General features: G+C 39.0%; 1 protein-coding gene across 3 annotated transcripts in view; it reads left to right on the forward strand.

Moving 5' to 3' along the window:
* zfyve19 (zinc finger, FYVE domain containing 19) overlaps positions 1–12,482 on the forward strand; it is a 42,358-nt gene extending 29,876 nt beyond the window's left edge. For 2 of the 3 annotated variants that reach the window (XM_041215240.1, XM_041215241.1), the window contains exons 9-11: positions 936–1,028; positions 4,608–4,738; positions 11,469–12,482. In XM_041215240.1, coding sequence (XP_041071174.1) covers positions 936–1,028; positions 4,608–4,738; positions 11,469–11,541 — 297 coding nt within the window. In that variant the 3' untranslated portion in view covers positions 11,542–12,482. Of the gene's footprint in view, positions 1–935; positions 1,029–4,607; positions 4,739–11,276; positions 11,343–11,468 lie in introns of all 3 variants that reach the window. The other variant, XM_041215242.1, reaches the window with a different exon arrangement.
* The last annotated feature ends 4,917 nt before the right edge of the window (positions 12,483–17,399 follow it).

A 17,399-nucleotide genomic window follows, 5' to 3' on the forward strand; every position in this document is an offset into this window, starting at 1 on the left:
CATAAAAATGCTTATGCATTATATTAAAAAACCCAGGGAAAATCAACTTCTATTGTTTTGCTAACTGATGATTTGAGATGTTGGGTTTTTGGATTGATTAGGGAGCCTAAATAGACCAGAATGAACTTTCCCCAGCTTGTTGCATATAATCATATCACCCTTTCTTCAATGGTAGCACCCTCAACTCAGTCAGAAGTCATGGTTTCAATCCCCATTTCAGAGACTTAAGCATATAATGTAAACAAGAACTGAGACTACTGGATCATCAGAGATGTTTTGTTCGATTGCTTCAGTAAACTAAGGCCCAGACCGTAAAAGATTGTATGGCACAATTTTAGAAGAGCAGAGGAGTTCTTCTGGAGTTCTGACCTACTTAGTCCCTAAACCAATAACAATGAAAACAGGTTAGCTGGTTATTTATCTCATTACTGTTTATGGGATTTTGCTGTGTGCAAAATTTCTGTCACATTCCCTGTATTGTAACAGGGAGTACATTTCAATAGCCCACCACTGGCTGTGAAGTATTTTTGGATTGCTGAGGCACTAGTGAAAGATACTGCAAGATATTTCCTTAAAATGGGTGACGTAGAAATGTACAGGTACCAGGGTAGATTTTAAAATTCTCCTCCTTGTTTTCAAATTTATTCATGGCCTCTTTCCTCCTCCAGCAGCACAATAACATTCTCCCCAAAGATCCCTGTGCTCCCCCAAAACTGGCATCTTGCACATCCCTTTTTCACTGCTCTATCATTGGCTAGTTAAAGTTGTTTAGTTTCTGTTTGAAATTTTTGAACAGCAGAATCATAATTGGTTTATGATCTAATAAGCACTGTTAAAACAGATTTATCTGTTGTTTCCTGTAATCTGCTGATAGATTATCAGCTCCTGTTACAATGCTGCTCTCCAAAGACTGACTTAAATACTTATACATCTAGGTTAATGAAGAAATTGCCCTAGATGAAGCAAGTGGCTACAACATCCCTGTACAGAAACCTAAATCAGCCCAGCCCACACCTGCCAGGAAGAAGGTATTGTCTGTAATTGGAGACCGAAGTAAATGAGCATTACAGAGAATAAATATATGGGTGGTGCTAATTTTCACAATGTTCATCTAGCAGTAATTCAGTGTTCCAGATGCATTTGATACTTCAGTTATCTTTTCAGCTAAGATTAGATCTAGTAACATTGACATGAGGAATATTTCTGACAGGTAGAAATGCTGCTGAGTAAAATGAGATTGAATTGTTTCAAGGCAGTTTCTAGTGTTTATCCACTGATATCCACTTATCCGCTGAACTGTCCACAGTGGAAGTGGACACATACCTATTGTAATACCTTTTGTCACTGTTTTATGTAGTTTCTTAATTACCAATTGTATGTAACCAGATCCAGATAGCTGATATGTATGTCTCCTTCCTTGGTTTTACTAACTTTTTTGTAAAAGGTCACAATTCCAACAGTTTCTTGCTTAATGGCTTCTCTCAGATAGGGTGCTTTATCTCGCAGCACAGAGAGGTGGAACTTAGGTCTGTACCTGCAAAACCCACAGAGGAAAGAAGTAGGAGAGTGGGAGACCGGTATGTACCTTTGACACCCATTGTAGGATAGGATAAGGGTCTGCACTTGTGATACCTATAGAGAGAGAGTGGGGACAGAGATCCACACCTGTACTACTCAGAGAGAGTTAGCAAAAGGGTCAATGCCTATGTCATCCACAGAGAGGTAGGACAGGGGTCTACACCTGTTATACCACAGAGAGAACAGAGTCTAAGGGGGGGCTGTGCTTGTGCTAATGAGAGAGAACAGGGGTCAGCTCCTGTGACCTACATAGAGACGGAATATGGGCAAGCAATATTGTGATGAGAATTCTTGTAGCAGAGGATTGACTGTTTCACAGCTCACTATCCTAACTATCTTTTGATTCTTACGCTTCAACCTGTTTAAGGCAAAAATACTGCCTGCAGGTTTTACTGGAGCCAAGCAAGAGGCCTGTAAGTAAGGTTTTCATTTCTTTGGTTTTAAAAACACAATCCAATTTCTCAATACCAAATGTCTTCTGGAGGACATAGAGAGGGGGATGCCACAATCCTTGTTCACAAAGGTTGTCAACCATAGACCTAGCTGATCTAACTCAGCTATTTCTTCACTAGTGTCCTCCTTAATTGAATTTGCATTCATTAGTTTTTTTGCTGTACATTAGATGCAGGTGTATGGCAATCATGAACCAAATGTTGCTAACTGCTAAGGTTAGATGTTTTTGAACACAGTACATTTCAAGGAAAGCATGTTCTCCCTCAGGTGGGCCAAAAATTATGACTAAGGGCATGGGTTCCCTTTCTGGACTTCTGCAAACAACCGACAGACACGAGACCCACATGACATTTAAAATAATTTTCAAACCTGCTTCATAAGGACTCATTTTAGCTGTAAAATATAATTAAGAGTTCAAGGGATGGTACAGTTTGTGGAATTCCCAAACTTGGCCGTTGTGTGATTTTTGTCTAGAATGGAACCTTGTTCTTTGAGACCATGCTCAGATGTCCTTCCATTAAATGGCACTGAGTGTTGTCCAGAGGGCCAGAACAAGTGGTGTGGGGAGATTGAAAAAGAAGGAAAAAAATGCAATAAGTTTGGCCAACAAGAAAGAAAAGATTAATAGGATGCATGGCCTTGTAATACAGACAGCCCTGTAGGAGATTTTTAAGCTCCTGCAGGACACATCAAACCTGATAACTGACAGTTTACAGAGTCTATATTTTATGGATCAAAATTTTTCTTTCTCTTCTCACAGTTTCTTTTTTCATATTTCTAGTTTCAGTATGTAATTTGCAACTTAAGTCTTGAACAGCTTAACTTACAGTAGCATCAGGTGTAAAATAATATCCTTATTCTGTCACAAATTTTGGGATATTTTCTACCCATTAGACATGAATTTAATATTTAAAGACTGTTATCTATAGGCAACTGATGGAATGTGGGTTTCTGACTACCATTCCCTGCAAAATCATATATATCAGATTAAAAGAGTCACTGAGCTCCCTGTAAGGTTGAGAGAGAGAGGGAGAGAGAGAGTGAGTGAGTGAGAGCGAGTGTCATCCCTGGCACCAAAGAGGTGAGGAAACATGTGTCAGCCTGGCCTGTCAGCTACTGTCTAATGTGAAGTGCAAGAGGGAAATATGTAACAATGTATCCCATACAACCTAGTAACTCCTGAACTATGAATAAACCAGAGATAATTTCATTTTATAAATACATATCCAGCTCATAAATGAGTTTCTGGCCTGGTGCATTGTTTATCCTCTCCCTCCTAGCAGTTGCACTAACTGAGACACTTTGGCTTGTTCAGATCACTTTTGGGTGTGCAAGTTGAAAGAAATTCGAAATCTACCAGCCCAAGTTCTAAATTAGTCATGACATGACTTGAAGAGGCCATTTTCAAATTTCAGTGGACAGACAAGTTGACTATATTTGCAATTCCCCAGACAACAGGGTGAATTCAGCTTTCCAATCCCGAGATAAATGATAAACAACTTTGAAAAAATTTAGTCCAGCAGCATAACCTGCATGTTAAACCCATGGCTGTATATGAAGGCTGAACCCTTCCTGGTAAAACCAACACACAACCTTTCCTTGTCTCAGCATCAAAAAGATGATACAAAGCAATTTGAAAACACTATATAGTTGTGTGAAAAATAAGTCTAGAGAAACAGCTGTTCCTTACATAAGATCCAGTATCCTCCCTGCAATCTAGTGTTACAGTGTGTCCTCTAAAGCACCTACTATGCTAATTTTAAAACCTGCCAAATGAAGGATATTGTCAGTTAAATCAACTCACCTACATTCCACCTCAGTCAACTGAACAAATTCAACGCTACCAAAGTTTGAGATTTCTTTCTTTCTCCCAGCCTCAAGCATCCAATCTAACTCTATCATAAGGCAAAGTAGAAAGTAGCCCTTGAGCACTCCAACAAAGCTACTGCTTCCTCAACTGTGACTACTGCCGAGGGAACACACATACTGCTTAATTGTGTAACACTGGCAAAAATGACTAGCACCAGACTCCTCTTATGAACGTATGACCTTCCAAATACTCCCTAAGTCAAGCACAGCTCCATAATTAAATAAAACAATATGGGGCATGCCATTATTTTTCTAAGTAATATGTCCGTTGTGTCACTTGTTTTACTCAATGTTAAAATTCTCAACCTTGTTTCCAACTTTCTTCATGGCCTTGACCCTCCCTAACTCTGTAAGTCCCTCCTACCCTACAACTCTCTAAGGTGCCTGCATCTCCAATTCTGCCCTCTTTTGCATCCCTGATTTTAATCACTCCACAATTGGCAGTCATGCATTTAGCTGTTTATGCCATAAGCTCTAGAAATCCTTCCCTAAACTTCACAGTCTCTGTATCCCCTCTCCTCCATTAAAGCACTAAACCTACATCTCAGATTTTGTTCACCTATCCTAATAACGCCTTATGTGATTTGATGCCAAATTTTGTTTGATAGCACTCCTGTGAGGGGCCTTTGTATGTTTTCCTATGGTAAAAATGCCATATAAATGCAAGTGGTTTACTAAAAGTGAACTTATAACTTTGTGCCTGTCAGTTGCGTTCCCCACCATTTGATGAGGAAGCAGACAGTGATGAGGAGCTACCTTGGTGCTGTATCTGCAATAATGATGCTGTACTTCGTTGCCGTGACTGTGATGGAGATCTCTACTGCCAGAGATGCTTTAGGTAAGAACAATGGATTACCAGCTGGGGTGTGGTTCTAAGTTTAAAGGCAGGTCAACGGAATAAAGGAATCACTGCATTTTGCCATACAGCAACGTGTTTGGACATCCCAACGTGACATCTTTCACTTAAGATTTTTGAAATTGTAATACTTATTATTTCAAAAATGTTTTATGTTTTGTAAAGAATTTCCAGTTGCCTGAAAAATCTTAAATCTTTCCCATGCATTTCATAGATAAACCATTTTGAACTTTGTACATACAGTACCTGGTACGTTTTGGTACCTTACGCCAATGTTTGCACTATGTGCTGACACAGCTGTATATGCATAAGTGGGATCAATAAAAGAAGACCATAAAACATAAGAGCAGAAATTAGGCCATTTGGCCCATCGAGTCTGCTCTGCCATTCAATCATGGCTGATAAGTTTCTCAACCCCATTCTCCCGCCTTTTCCCAGTAAACTTTCATCCCCTTACCAATCAAGAACCTATCTATCTCGCTCTTAAATACACTCAATGGCCTGGCCTCCACAGCCTTCTGTGGCAATGAATTTCATAGATTCACCACTCTCTGACTAAATAAGTTTTTCCTCATCTCTGTTCTAAAAGGTCTTCCCTTTACTCTGAGGCTGTGCCCTCGGGTTCTACTCTCTCCTACTAATGGAAACACCTTCCCCACATCCACTCTATCCAGCCCTTTCAGTATTCTGTAAGTTTCAATCAGATCCCCCCTCATCCTTCTAAACTCCATCGAGTATAGACCCAGAGTCCTCACATTCCTCATATGTTAAGCCTTTCATTCTTGGAATCATTCTCGTGAACCTCCTCTGGACCCTCTCCAGGGCCAGCACGTCCTTCCTGAGATATGGGGCCCAAAAATGCTCACAATATTCTAAATGTGGTCTGACCAGAGCGTTTTAAAGCCTTAGCAGCACATCCCTGATTTTATATTCTAGTCCTCTCGAAATAAACGCCAACATTGCATTTGCCTTCCTAACTACCGCGTCGACCTGCAAGTTAACCTTAAGAGAATCCTGGACTAGGACTCCCAAGTTCCTTTGCACTCCAGATTTCTGAATTCTCTCCCCATTTAGAAAATAGTCTAGGCCCTATTCTTCCTACCAAAGTGCATGACCTCACACTTCCCCACATTGTATTCCTTCTACCACTTCTTTACCCATTCTCCTAACCTGTCCAAATCCTTCTGCAGCCTCCCCACCTCCTCAATACTACCTGTCCCTCCACCTATCTTTGTATCATCTGCAAACTTAGCCAGGATGCCCTCAGTTCCTTCATCTAGATCATTAATGTATAAAGTGAAAAGTTGTGGTCCTAACACCGACCCCTGCGGGACTCCACTAGTCACCAGCTGCCATCCTGAGAAGGACCCCCTTATCCCCACTTTCTGCCTTCTGCCAGACAGCCAATCTTCTATCAATGCTAGTACCTTGCCTCTAACACCATGGGCTCTTATCTTACTGAGCAGCCTCCTGTACGGCACCTTGTCAAAGGCCTTCTGGAAGTCCAAGTAGATAACATCCATTGGCTGTCCCTTGTCTAACCTACTCATTACCTCCTCAAAGAATGCTAACAGATTTGTCAGACATGACCTCCCCTTGATGAATCCATGCTGACTTTTTGCCCGATTTTACCATGCACTTCCAAGCATTCTGAAATCTCATCCTTAATAATGGACTCTAAAATCTTACCAACGACTGAGGTCAGGCTAATCGGCCTGTAATTTCCCGTTTTTTGACTCACTCCCTTCTTAAACAGGGGGGTTACATTAGCGATTTTCAAGTCCTCTGGGACCTTCCCTGACTCCAGTGATTCCTGAAAGATCACCACTAACACCTCCACTATCTCTTCAGCTATCTCCTTCAGAACTCTGGGGTGTAATCCATCTGGTCCAGATGATTTATCCATCTTCAGACTTTTCAGTTTTCCTAGCACCTTCCCCTTGGTAATGGCCACCATACTCACCTCTGCCCCCCGACTCTCTTGAACTTTGGGTATGTCACTCGTGGCTTCCACTGTGAAGACTGACACAAAGTACCTATTCAGTTCCTCCGCCATTTCTTTGTTCCCCACTACTACTTCTCCAGCATCATTTTCCAGCAGCCCAATGTTCACTTTTGCCTCTCTCTTACCCTTTATATATCTGAAAAAACTCTTGCAATCTTCTTTTATATTACTGGCTAGTTTACCCTCATATTTAATCTTCTCACTCCTTATTTCTTTTTTAGTTGTCCTCTGTTGGTTTTAGTAGGCTTCCCAATCCCCTGGTTTCCCACTGCTCTTCGCCGCATTGTATGCTTTCTCTTTAGCTTTTATGCTGTCCCTGACTTCCCTTGTCAGCCATGGTTGCCTCGTCCTCCCTTTGTATGCTTCTTCTTCCTAGGGATGAATTTTTGCTGTGTCTCCCAAATTACTTCCAGAAACTCCTGCCATTGCTGTTCTACTGTCTTTCCTGCTAGGCTCATCTCCCAGTCAATTCTGGCCAGCTCCTCCCTCATGCCTCTGTTATTGCCTTTATTCAACTGTAATACCGTTACATCTGATTCCAGCTTTTTATCTCAAATTGCAGGGTAAATTTTATCATATTATGGTCACTTCCTCTTAAGGATTCCTTCACCTTAAACTCCCTTATCAAATCTGCCTCATTACATATCACTAAATCTAGAATTGCCTGTTCCGTAGTGGGCTCTACCACAAGCTGCTCCAAAAAGCCATCTCGTAGACATTCCACAAATTCCTTTTCTTGGGATCCACTACCAACCTGATTTTCCAAGTCTACCTGCATATTGAAATCCCCCATGATCACTGTAAACTTGCCTTTCTTACACACCTTTTCTATCTCCTGGTGTATCTTGTGCCCCACATCCTGACTACTGTTCGGAGGCCTGTACAGAACTCCCATGGTTTTTTTACCTTTGTGGTTCCTCAGCTCTACCCACACCGATTCTACATCATCTGCCCCAAAGTCATTTCTTGCTATCGATTTAATTTCATTTCTTACTAACAAAGCAACCCCACTCCCTCTGCCAACATGCCTATCTTTTCTATAGGATGTATATCCTTGGATATTTAGCTCCCAATCCTGATCCCATAATTGATCATTGGGAAAATAGACTGGTGTGTGTCAACAGCATGGTTTCAGGGAAGAAACCTCTGCTGTATAACCTTCTTTTGTGGAAGTGACATCCCAAGTGGTCATTGGAAAACTGCATGATATAACTTGCAGAAAGTTTTTGGTAAAGGACTTGTTACACAATACAATGAGCATCTTTGTCAAAAACTTGGAGGAGGATAGGGAATTGGTTGAAAATGAAAATGCAGCAGGTCTGTTAGGAAACGATGTCGGGCTGGGAGATGAATGAGTGTCCAGGGTTCTGTGCTGAGAGCCTTAATGTTTCTATCTGCTTAAACAACCTAGATTCAGAATTGCAATGCAAGTTTGTCAGATTCAGACTATGCAAAATTAGGGTAGGGGTTAGTTATAGTATGGTACAATTAGGTTTTATAGAACAGCTGAGAAATATCCAAACACGTTGTAATCTACCAATTATGAATGCTTGGGACCCATGTGTTTCTGGATTTCAGAATTTTCTGGATTATAGAATAAGCATGTGAAGCTGATATTAATATTAGAAAACATGCCAAAACTAGTGTAAAGGCACCGAAGTGCCTGTTTTCAAATCTATTCATTTGAAAATATGGGCTGATGCACTAATGCACAGGGGTCCAGAATAAAATTTAGCATTGTCAACAGTTAAGCAATACATTCCTTTATAAATGTTCTTTCAGGCATTGTAAATCCTAATGCATTCTTAGCATACATTTGAAGATACTTGCTGTTATCATAAGTTGTTACCTAATCTGTGCCCTCTACCCTCAGTGCTTCCCAAACTATTTTCCAACGTGACCCCATTTTAACACACACACAGAGCCCCACGTACACACACTTTTATGAACCCAGCTGATATTAATATTGGACAAGTCAGATCCCAGAGTGAAACCAGGCTTGATAGATCCTAGCTTGTTTTTGAAACTGTAGAAAAAAGTTACTGAACAAATTCACAGGAGCCTGCTGATGAACTTTTTAACACAAAGAATAAAATATTAAAACAAGAAAAATGAACTATATTGTACCAGACAAAAAGATTAGAAAGATGTCAATACATCAATACAAGCACAAGAAGATAATTCAATTTCCTAATATTCTTTACCCAACAATATCTTCACAGACACACAAACCAGTGAAGAGTTACCAATAGCTTGATACACAGGCTCTTTGCTTAGTACTGGCACATGTGCAAATGGCTTTCTCCAAGTGAATTCTTGAGCATTTACTTGATACTTCTCACCCAACTGGTATCTCTCCTCAAGACACCCAAAAATAACTGCACTTTAAACTCACTATTTCAGTAGCAACATCGCTAAACTGATCACTTTACTGAGTCCTGTACTGACTATTCAATACTAACTACTGTCTCACTAGCCTTGTACTTTTCTCTTCTTGGCGAGCTGAAAAATCCCTGTCTTTACTCTTTGACACACACTGAACTTTTCTCTGTCTTTCTCTGTGAATGTGTGTCACTTGACCACTGTCGCTAGGCAACGCCCCAGTTTTTTCTACTTTGTTTTTTCCTAAAATCATTAAACATCTAACCTCTTTTAGAAACTGAAACCATTTTACCTTCCTTAACACATATTCAACTTAAAAATTATATATTGTTACACACACACACAGTAATTAACGCGCTCCCCCGGCAATGCAAAGCAGAGCGGCCAGCCTGGGGTAATGAGCCCTGTACAGCAGGATCAGAAACACAGTAAAGTTTAAAACTGCCATTCGCCTTCCTGGCTCAATTGCGTAAACCCTCTTTTCTTCCCCACATTCCGGACATATCAGTCAATCACTGAGTTACACCAGCCTGCCTCTGCCTGTGCACAAACATTCCAGGCCCGCTCAGCAGTTGCTGCTAAAGGTGTTTTCCAAGATTAAAGAGCCCTTTGGGCTCACCATCCACCACCTGCTGATTAGCAGCATTGATCCAGTGGGCCCAGGGCTGTTGCAGTGCCACAAGTAGCGAGTCTTGAGAGTTGCAGGACCTGCTGAAAAATTTCCAGATAACTGATGTTTTTGAATTTTGGAGTTCTGGACTGGAGAAGTTACAGTGTAACAGAGGTAGGCAAATTTACAAGTCGACAGAACTATGGTGGGTGAAATTGAACATCAATAAATGTAAGATACTCCATGTTAGGAGAAAATAGGAGTTGTGGTCAGTGAATGTTGAAGTTGCAAAGGAGATCTGAGATCTTAGGAGACTTAACATTATGCCCAGTCTCAGCAACAAGAAAACCGAATCTTGAGCTCTATTGGAAATTCAGTCGAGGCCATCATGATGATGCTGTATAGATTTCTGGTCAGTTCACACTTTCAGCACAACGTTCAATTCTGATTGCTGAGACACAAGTGAAATAATAGTGATATAGTGCAAGGCCACAAACTAGAGTTTGTGATATTTTAGCTTTAAGTTATCTTTAAAAAAACAGTTAATGTGTTTGGAGAGTTTAACAAGCAGATAAGTCATAATTTGTAACAGGCTTATGTGACAAAGTTTATTGTTATAGTGTTAAGATTTCCATAGATACCGATAATTTTTAAAAGTTTAGAACATCCAAATACTCGGTGAAAGAATGGCACAAGATTTCATGTTTTAAAACTTTTACTGTAACAAATAACTAAAAGCATTAATGACCAAATGGTATTTTCTTTTTGTAGGCAACTTGTACTTTAAACCACAGAGAGGATCATTCCAGTTTTATACTTATCACACATCACAACTCCACAAAATTTAAGTCCTTATAGAAAACAGTCCACAGTTGCACCCAGCTTCCAATGGGTTCCCATAATCTTGTTTTGCTGAGTAGCAACTTTGAATGACCGTCTCCAGGTGCTTTCCTCAGTTTCAGAGAGTTTCATAAATTCTCCACTATTAGTGAAGCCTGCTCTGATGATTCTTCTTCCACCTCTGGCCACGCCAAGAGAAATCACCCGGAATCCTTGGAAGGCAGCAGAATGATCTTGCCTAGAGGTGTTTAAAATTATGAAAGGATGAGACAGAGCAGATCGAAACATAATCTTTACCGTAGTTATGAGGATAGAACAAAAGGACATAGATATCAGATTAAACACGAGATTTAGAATAGAGAACAGAAAAATGTTTATAAGGGTTTAAAGGGGTAATACGACTGTAGAATGCATTAGATGAGTTAGTGATTGAAACAGAGATTGTCCGCATTTTAAAATAGGTGAGATAGGCAAAGGAGAGGGAGAATAAAATGAAATGGGATTAGAACTACTGCTCAGGGAGGATAAATGCATACCGAGATTGATTGGGCCAAATGGCCTACTTTCATGTTATGATTTCTATTTTTTCACGTTCTAATTTCTGTTTAATACTTTGCGACTTGTTTGTGCTTTAGTTGTCCCATTGGAATTTAACCATGTCCTTTCCACACACTTTGAAATAGAGATAGAAGGCCAATTTGAATGATTAGAAGGTGCCAAGCCATTAACGCTAACACTAAACTTGGAAGGTATTTATTATCTTAACATAAGGCATTATGCATTTATTTTTATATTTGCAATCTTGGATCTTGCCTCTTGAGCCAAACAGAATAGGGTAATTTTCAAACAATAATTGTCTCAATTTATCTCCACAGGGAAGGACATGACAAATTTGAGAGAAAAGAGCACAGAACATCCAAGTACCGTCCACCAAACAAGAAGAAATAAGATACAACAGCTCATATTCCCTGGAATCCCCCAAAAGTCAGACACTAAGGAAGTTTATCATTGCTTCAGCATTTGCACACCTCATTCAGTTAACACTGGGCAAAAACAAAGTGCAATAGAGGGTGCCATAATACTCTTCGCTAATTGGTGCACACAAGTGATGCTAGATGCATTGCTGTGCCAGCATCTCACTGAGAAGCATCCAGAGTTATCTTTTTGCTATGTGGTCTTGGATGTCTGCAGTGCTGCAACAGTTCTTTGTGGATCTTGTTATTCATTGCTTAAGGTGACTTAAATTTAACTTAAAAATAAAAGGGTTGCAAGCAGTGATTTAAATTAGAATCTACTGCAATCAATTGTTGAATAATAGGGTGATTGTATTTTGTTATAACTTAAAATATTTCAATGTGTTTAATCTACTGGAATGAATAACATAATGATTGCTGAAGAAGGGCAAACCTTAACAATATACTTATATTTTGTTAATGGAAATGGATTGCAACTATGTTTTTTGGAAGCTGTAATCATTTTTTAATCCTTAGTCGTCACCTCACTGTGGGGGAACCATCTGTTCTCCGGTTCTATGAACGCCAAGTTCGCCACCAATTATCAGAAGAAATGCGAAAGTAAGCCTAGTACGAGCCTCTCATTTTTACTTCCTGTCCTGCTTCTGGGAATGTACTTGGATCCTATTTGATACCATCCCCCAGCCCCAGCAGTCCAGTGTAGAACCTCAGCAAATTGGCCAATCCAGCCTCGATCATGCCACCTAATGGAGCTGCCTGTCACCCTTACTGAACTCCACTCCTGAATGTTGTCTGATTCTGGAGCTGCTCAGAGGCGCCATTTTTCTGATACCAAATGTACCTTGTGACATATTTATGTTATTTATTTACCATCGAAGAAAGGTGTTCCCAGTAAAAATAAATTTTTAAAAATTAGCTGTAACCACTATTTCCAGACACTTCCATAAAAAAGCAGCACATATGCCAATGTCTATTCCTGAATAATGCTACTTTCATGAATTTGAGATATGCACTCAGGTCCCCTTATTTTTTCTGTCTTGGAGCCTATTATGGCATAGCTGATGGTAAATGCTGAGCTGCTCAAATCCCAAAGGGAAACTTGAAACAACTGCCACAATTGTTTTGCAACTTGTATAAATTTTGAGATGCGTGCCTTGAATTCAGTAGTAATAAGACCAAGTCTTATAGGTTTCTTACAGAACTAAATGAAACCTTTATTAATAGAAGAAATGATTTTAAGTACGTACACACACATCTACAAATTACTACGATAACTTCTAAATCCCCTAATTAATCTAACCCCCAGTTACACTTTCGTTAAGGCAACTGTAAGATACACAGATTTTAAAAGACCCATGCAAAGAAACATGATACCCTGAACAATCCAATTCAAAGTGAGTTTTCGTAACTTCAGTTCTTTGTATGCAGCAGCTTGAGGGTTAGATGCTGAAGGCTTTTCGCATATTTTAGATCTTAGAATGTCTTCCCTTGCACACAGCCTTCTCTCCTTTATCCATATTTCCCCCTTTGAATGCAAATTCCCATTGTTTCACTATGTCCTTGGACTTTACCTTTCTAATAATAAAAATCTCTCATAGTACCAATTTTACCAGTAATCTTTGGGAAAAATAAACACATTATTTCTTAACTTCCACTAGCTAAGTGTAATATTTCACCCCCTCTTTTGAATTCAATCTAGTCTGGTTTATTTAAAAATGAAAATGTTCCCTTTACCCCAATGTCTATTTACTTAATATCTTCTAATACATCAAAGCTTTCAGAACAGCTGCCTTTAGTTCAATTAAATCTCACACACAGACATAGACACAGAACCCACTATTACTCTAATTAACAATAAATTCTAATAACAATATGATAATTATTATATCTTCCTGACATCCCCTTCCTTATTAAAAAATGAACCATCATAATTTAAAAAGATGGCTTTATTTTCTGAACTCATCTTACATTACCTCTTATACCTATTACACTATTACATTACCAGATGCATGCATTAACGTAATATATAATCAAATCTTTGATATCAACAAAAATCATTCTAGTCCGGTGTCCAGGTTTTAAATGTTCGATTTTCTCTGCAAGCTTCAAACTCTTGACAACGCATCTGCATCAGATTTCCTTGTGCTGCTACATGTATAATTTGTAGATTAAATGGTTGCAATAATAAACTCCATCTGAGTAGCCTTGCACTTCTATCTCGAAATTTGTCCAGAAACCTTAAAGGATTGTGGTCTGTATGAACAATTGTTTCTGGCGAAAGTTTTGCAACATAAATCTCAAAAATGCTGCAACACCAACATCAAACCCAAAGTCTCCTTTTCGATCATTGCATTTCTTCTCTGCTGTGCATTCAACCTCTGTGAAAAATACCCTATCAGTTTTTCAACTCCAGTGTCATCTTCTTGCAACAGGACGGCCCCAATGCCTATGTCACTTGCGTCAATGGCCAACTTAAATTGCTTGGCGTAATTGGGTATGGCCAAAAATGGTGTCGTAGTTAATACAGTTTTCAAACTGTCAAATGCCTTCTGACACTCATGTATCCATTGAAACTTTTTGTTCTTTTTTAATAGTTCAGTCAATGGAGCTAAATTTGGTACGAATCTCCAATAAAACCCACTCATGCCCAGAAATCTCAAAACTATTTGTTTTGTTGTAGGCACAATATCCTTGACTTTCACATCTCTCAGAGCCACCTTACCATGTCCAATGGTATGGCCTAGATATGTAACTTGCACTTTTGCAAATTCACTTTTAGCCAAGTTCACTAAATTAGCTCCTGGTAATTGAGTAATTCTTACAGATGTTGTAAATGCTCTTCCCACGTCTGACTGAAAACTAGCAAGTTGTCAATATAAACAGAACAATTGCTCAGACCTGCAATTATTTTGTCAGTCTTTGAAATGTTGCTGGTGCATTTTTCATACCAAACGGCATGACTTTAAAGTGATATAGTCCATCTGCTGTCTCCTTTGCTCTCTCTTGCCAATTCCTTTTAGTAAGTCAATCTCTTAAATAAATTTTGATTGTCCCACTTTCTCAATAAAATCTTCCAGCCATGGTATAGGATATGAATCCACTTTTGTCACCGCATTCATCTTTCGATAGTCCACACTGTCTTTGTGTTCCATTTGTTTTTGGTACCAGCACAATAGGCAAACTCAATGATATAATTTTGAAGCATGAATTTGATTTCTTTGTGTACTTGTGATAACTTTGCCAGATTTAATCTAAAAGGAGCTTTAGCAAAGATGAAACTTCTACAGACACATCATGTATAGCTAAATTTGTCCTTCCCAGCTTATTCCCACAAATGTGCGTGATGCAATAGCTTTTCAAATCTCTGACATTTGTCTGAAAGGTAACTCAATATATAAATATCAATTTTCAAGTATCCCCTCATTATCTAGTTTGATTAAAGGAAAATCAATTTCAGAATCCTCCATTTCTACTTCTTTCTCATTACCTACCACCACTAATACCTCCTTTTGATCCTCTTCCCTGTCAAAATACTTTTTAAGCATATTTACATGCTTGTTCTTTCTGGAGTATTTATTAAATAATTCATTTCACTCAGTTTCTTTTCAATCCTGTAAGGCCCACTAAACCTTACCTTTAATAAATCACCCAGTAATGATAACTGAACTAATACTTTATCCCCAGAAACAAAACTATGAGCTGTAGCTTTCCTGTCTGCCTTCACTTTCATCACTTGCTGTGACATCTTTAAATGTTCCCTAGCTAACTCACATGCTCTGTCTAATCTCTCTCCAAAATTTGATACATAACCTGAGTAGTTGCTGAATTTCGACCCAGCAATTTCTCATGAAAGAATTCAGTGGCCCACTCATCACATGACCATAAACTAGTTCAAGAAGTCTAAAATCAGTCAATGTATTAGGAGTGTCCCTAATGGCAAACAACAAGAATGGAATTCCCCTATCCCAATCCTGTGGATAACCCTAACTATATGCTCATCACAGTTTTTAGAGTTTAATGCCATCTTTCCAAAGCCCTTTGTAATTCAGTTGGTAAGCTGTTGACTTGAACAGTTTGAGGATAGAACAGTTTATTACTTCCTTAAACAGCCGTGACATGAAATTTGAACCCTGATCTGATTGTATTTCTTTAGGTAAACCATTATCTTGTAAAAAAATTTAGTTAACTCTTCCACAATTTTCTTTGCTGTAACATTTCTCAAAGGCATTGCTTTAGGAAACCTGGTAGATACATCCATTATTGTCAGTAAGCACTGATTTCCACTTTTAGTCTTAGAGAATCACAATCAATCATGACCCTAGTAAAAGGTTCTTCAAATGCTGGAATTGGAATTAAAGGTGCCGGCTTAATTATTGCTCGTAGTTTCCCTATCACCTGACATGTGTGACATGTATAGAATTTGACTACGCAATCTAGGCCAATAAAAATATTTTTTGTATTTTTGCCTGCACCTTTCCAATTCCTAAATGTCCCCCCCCCCCATTGGAATTTCATGGGCTATCCTCAGAATCTAATTTCTCTATCCAAATGATATTACAATCTGATGCACCTCCCTCCAGCTTTAATTTGCTGAAGCTTGATAAGGCCTCTATTTTCTTATTAAAACATTACTCTAAGGTAATGACATTCTGGAATACATTTTACCTCTGTTTCTGAGTAAGCTGTCTGATATAAATATTGTATTTGCAAATCCTTTTTCTGTAACTCCACTAACTACCTTGAGTTAAACACTTCAGCTGAATTGTCCTCTGTTCTTTCTTTCTGAACAATGTTATCAAACAGTGTCAGCTAGTTAGACTTCCACACCTTCCCTCTGCCTTTGAACTTCCTGTTCTTCTTGTTTCAACCTATGAGCTTGTGATCTTATCACATAATCCAGGATGCTCTCTTTGCAATACTCCTGTTGAAAACAAAACACTTCTAAAATGGCTGCTCAACTACCATAGGCATCACCCACATCTGTGATCCAGCTTTTTAATATCATTACCCAAAATAAATTGAACCCCTACAATTGCGCAATTTTTCCACTACTCTAACAATCACGTCAACTATTTCCCACTTACCCTTTAAATTTACCTTCCACAATGGAATAGATTTAGCATCTCCATGAACCTCACTTATTATCAAAAACAGAATTACCTGGAAAAACTCAGCAAGTCTGGCAGCATCGGCGGAGAAGAAAAGAGTTGACGTTTCGAGTCCTCATGACCCTTCAACAGTTCTGTCGAAGGGTCATGAGGACTCGAAACGTCAACTCTTTTCTTCTCTGCCGATGCTGCCAGTCTTGCTGAGTTTTTACAGGTAATTTTGTTTTTGTTTTGTATTTCCAGCATCTGCAGTTTTTTGTTTTTTGTTTTTTGTTTTTTTCCCACTTACTATCACCTCAATACACCCTCTATCCCACAACATTAAGGATTGGCTAGCCCCTGTGTCTCTTTAAAATTTTAACATCTTTACCTACTCCACCCTGTATACATGGAAAGATTTTCCCTTCACATACAACATTTTAAAAAATTTCGGCAACCTGTTCCTCACAACTCTCTTGGGTAAATTGTGAACACATTCCCACTTCTTTACCTATCACTAATTCTGCCTGTTTTACCTGCACACAAACCATTGTTTTTTCCTGTGCTGAACCTCAGAACCCACAGTATTTTTACTTCCAGAACTTTTCTGCATCCCTATATTTCCAGCAGATTTTCCCTGCAATTTCCAACATACAGATTTCATGTGTCCAACTTTATTATAATGAAAACACCTCAGTTTTCGATGTCACTTCTACCCTCAGCACCTTCCTTTTTATTCTGAGAA

This window comes from Carcharodon carcharias, chromosome 20 (genome assembly GCF_017639515.1).
Source record: "Carcharodon carcharias isolate sCarCar2 chromosome 20, sCarCar2.pri, whole genome shotgun sequence".
NCBI lineage: Eukaryota > Metazoa > Chordata > Chondrichthyes > Lamniformes > Lamnidae > Carcharodon > Carcharodon carcharias.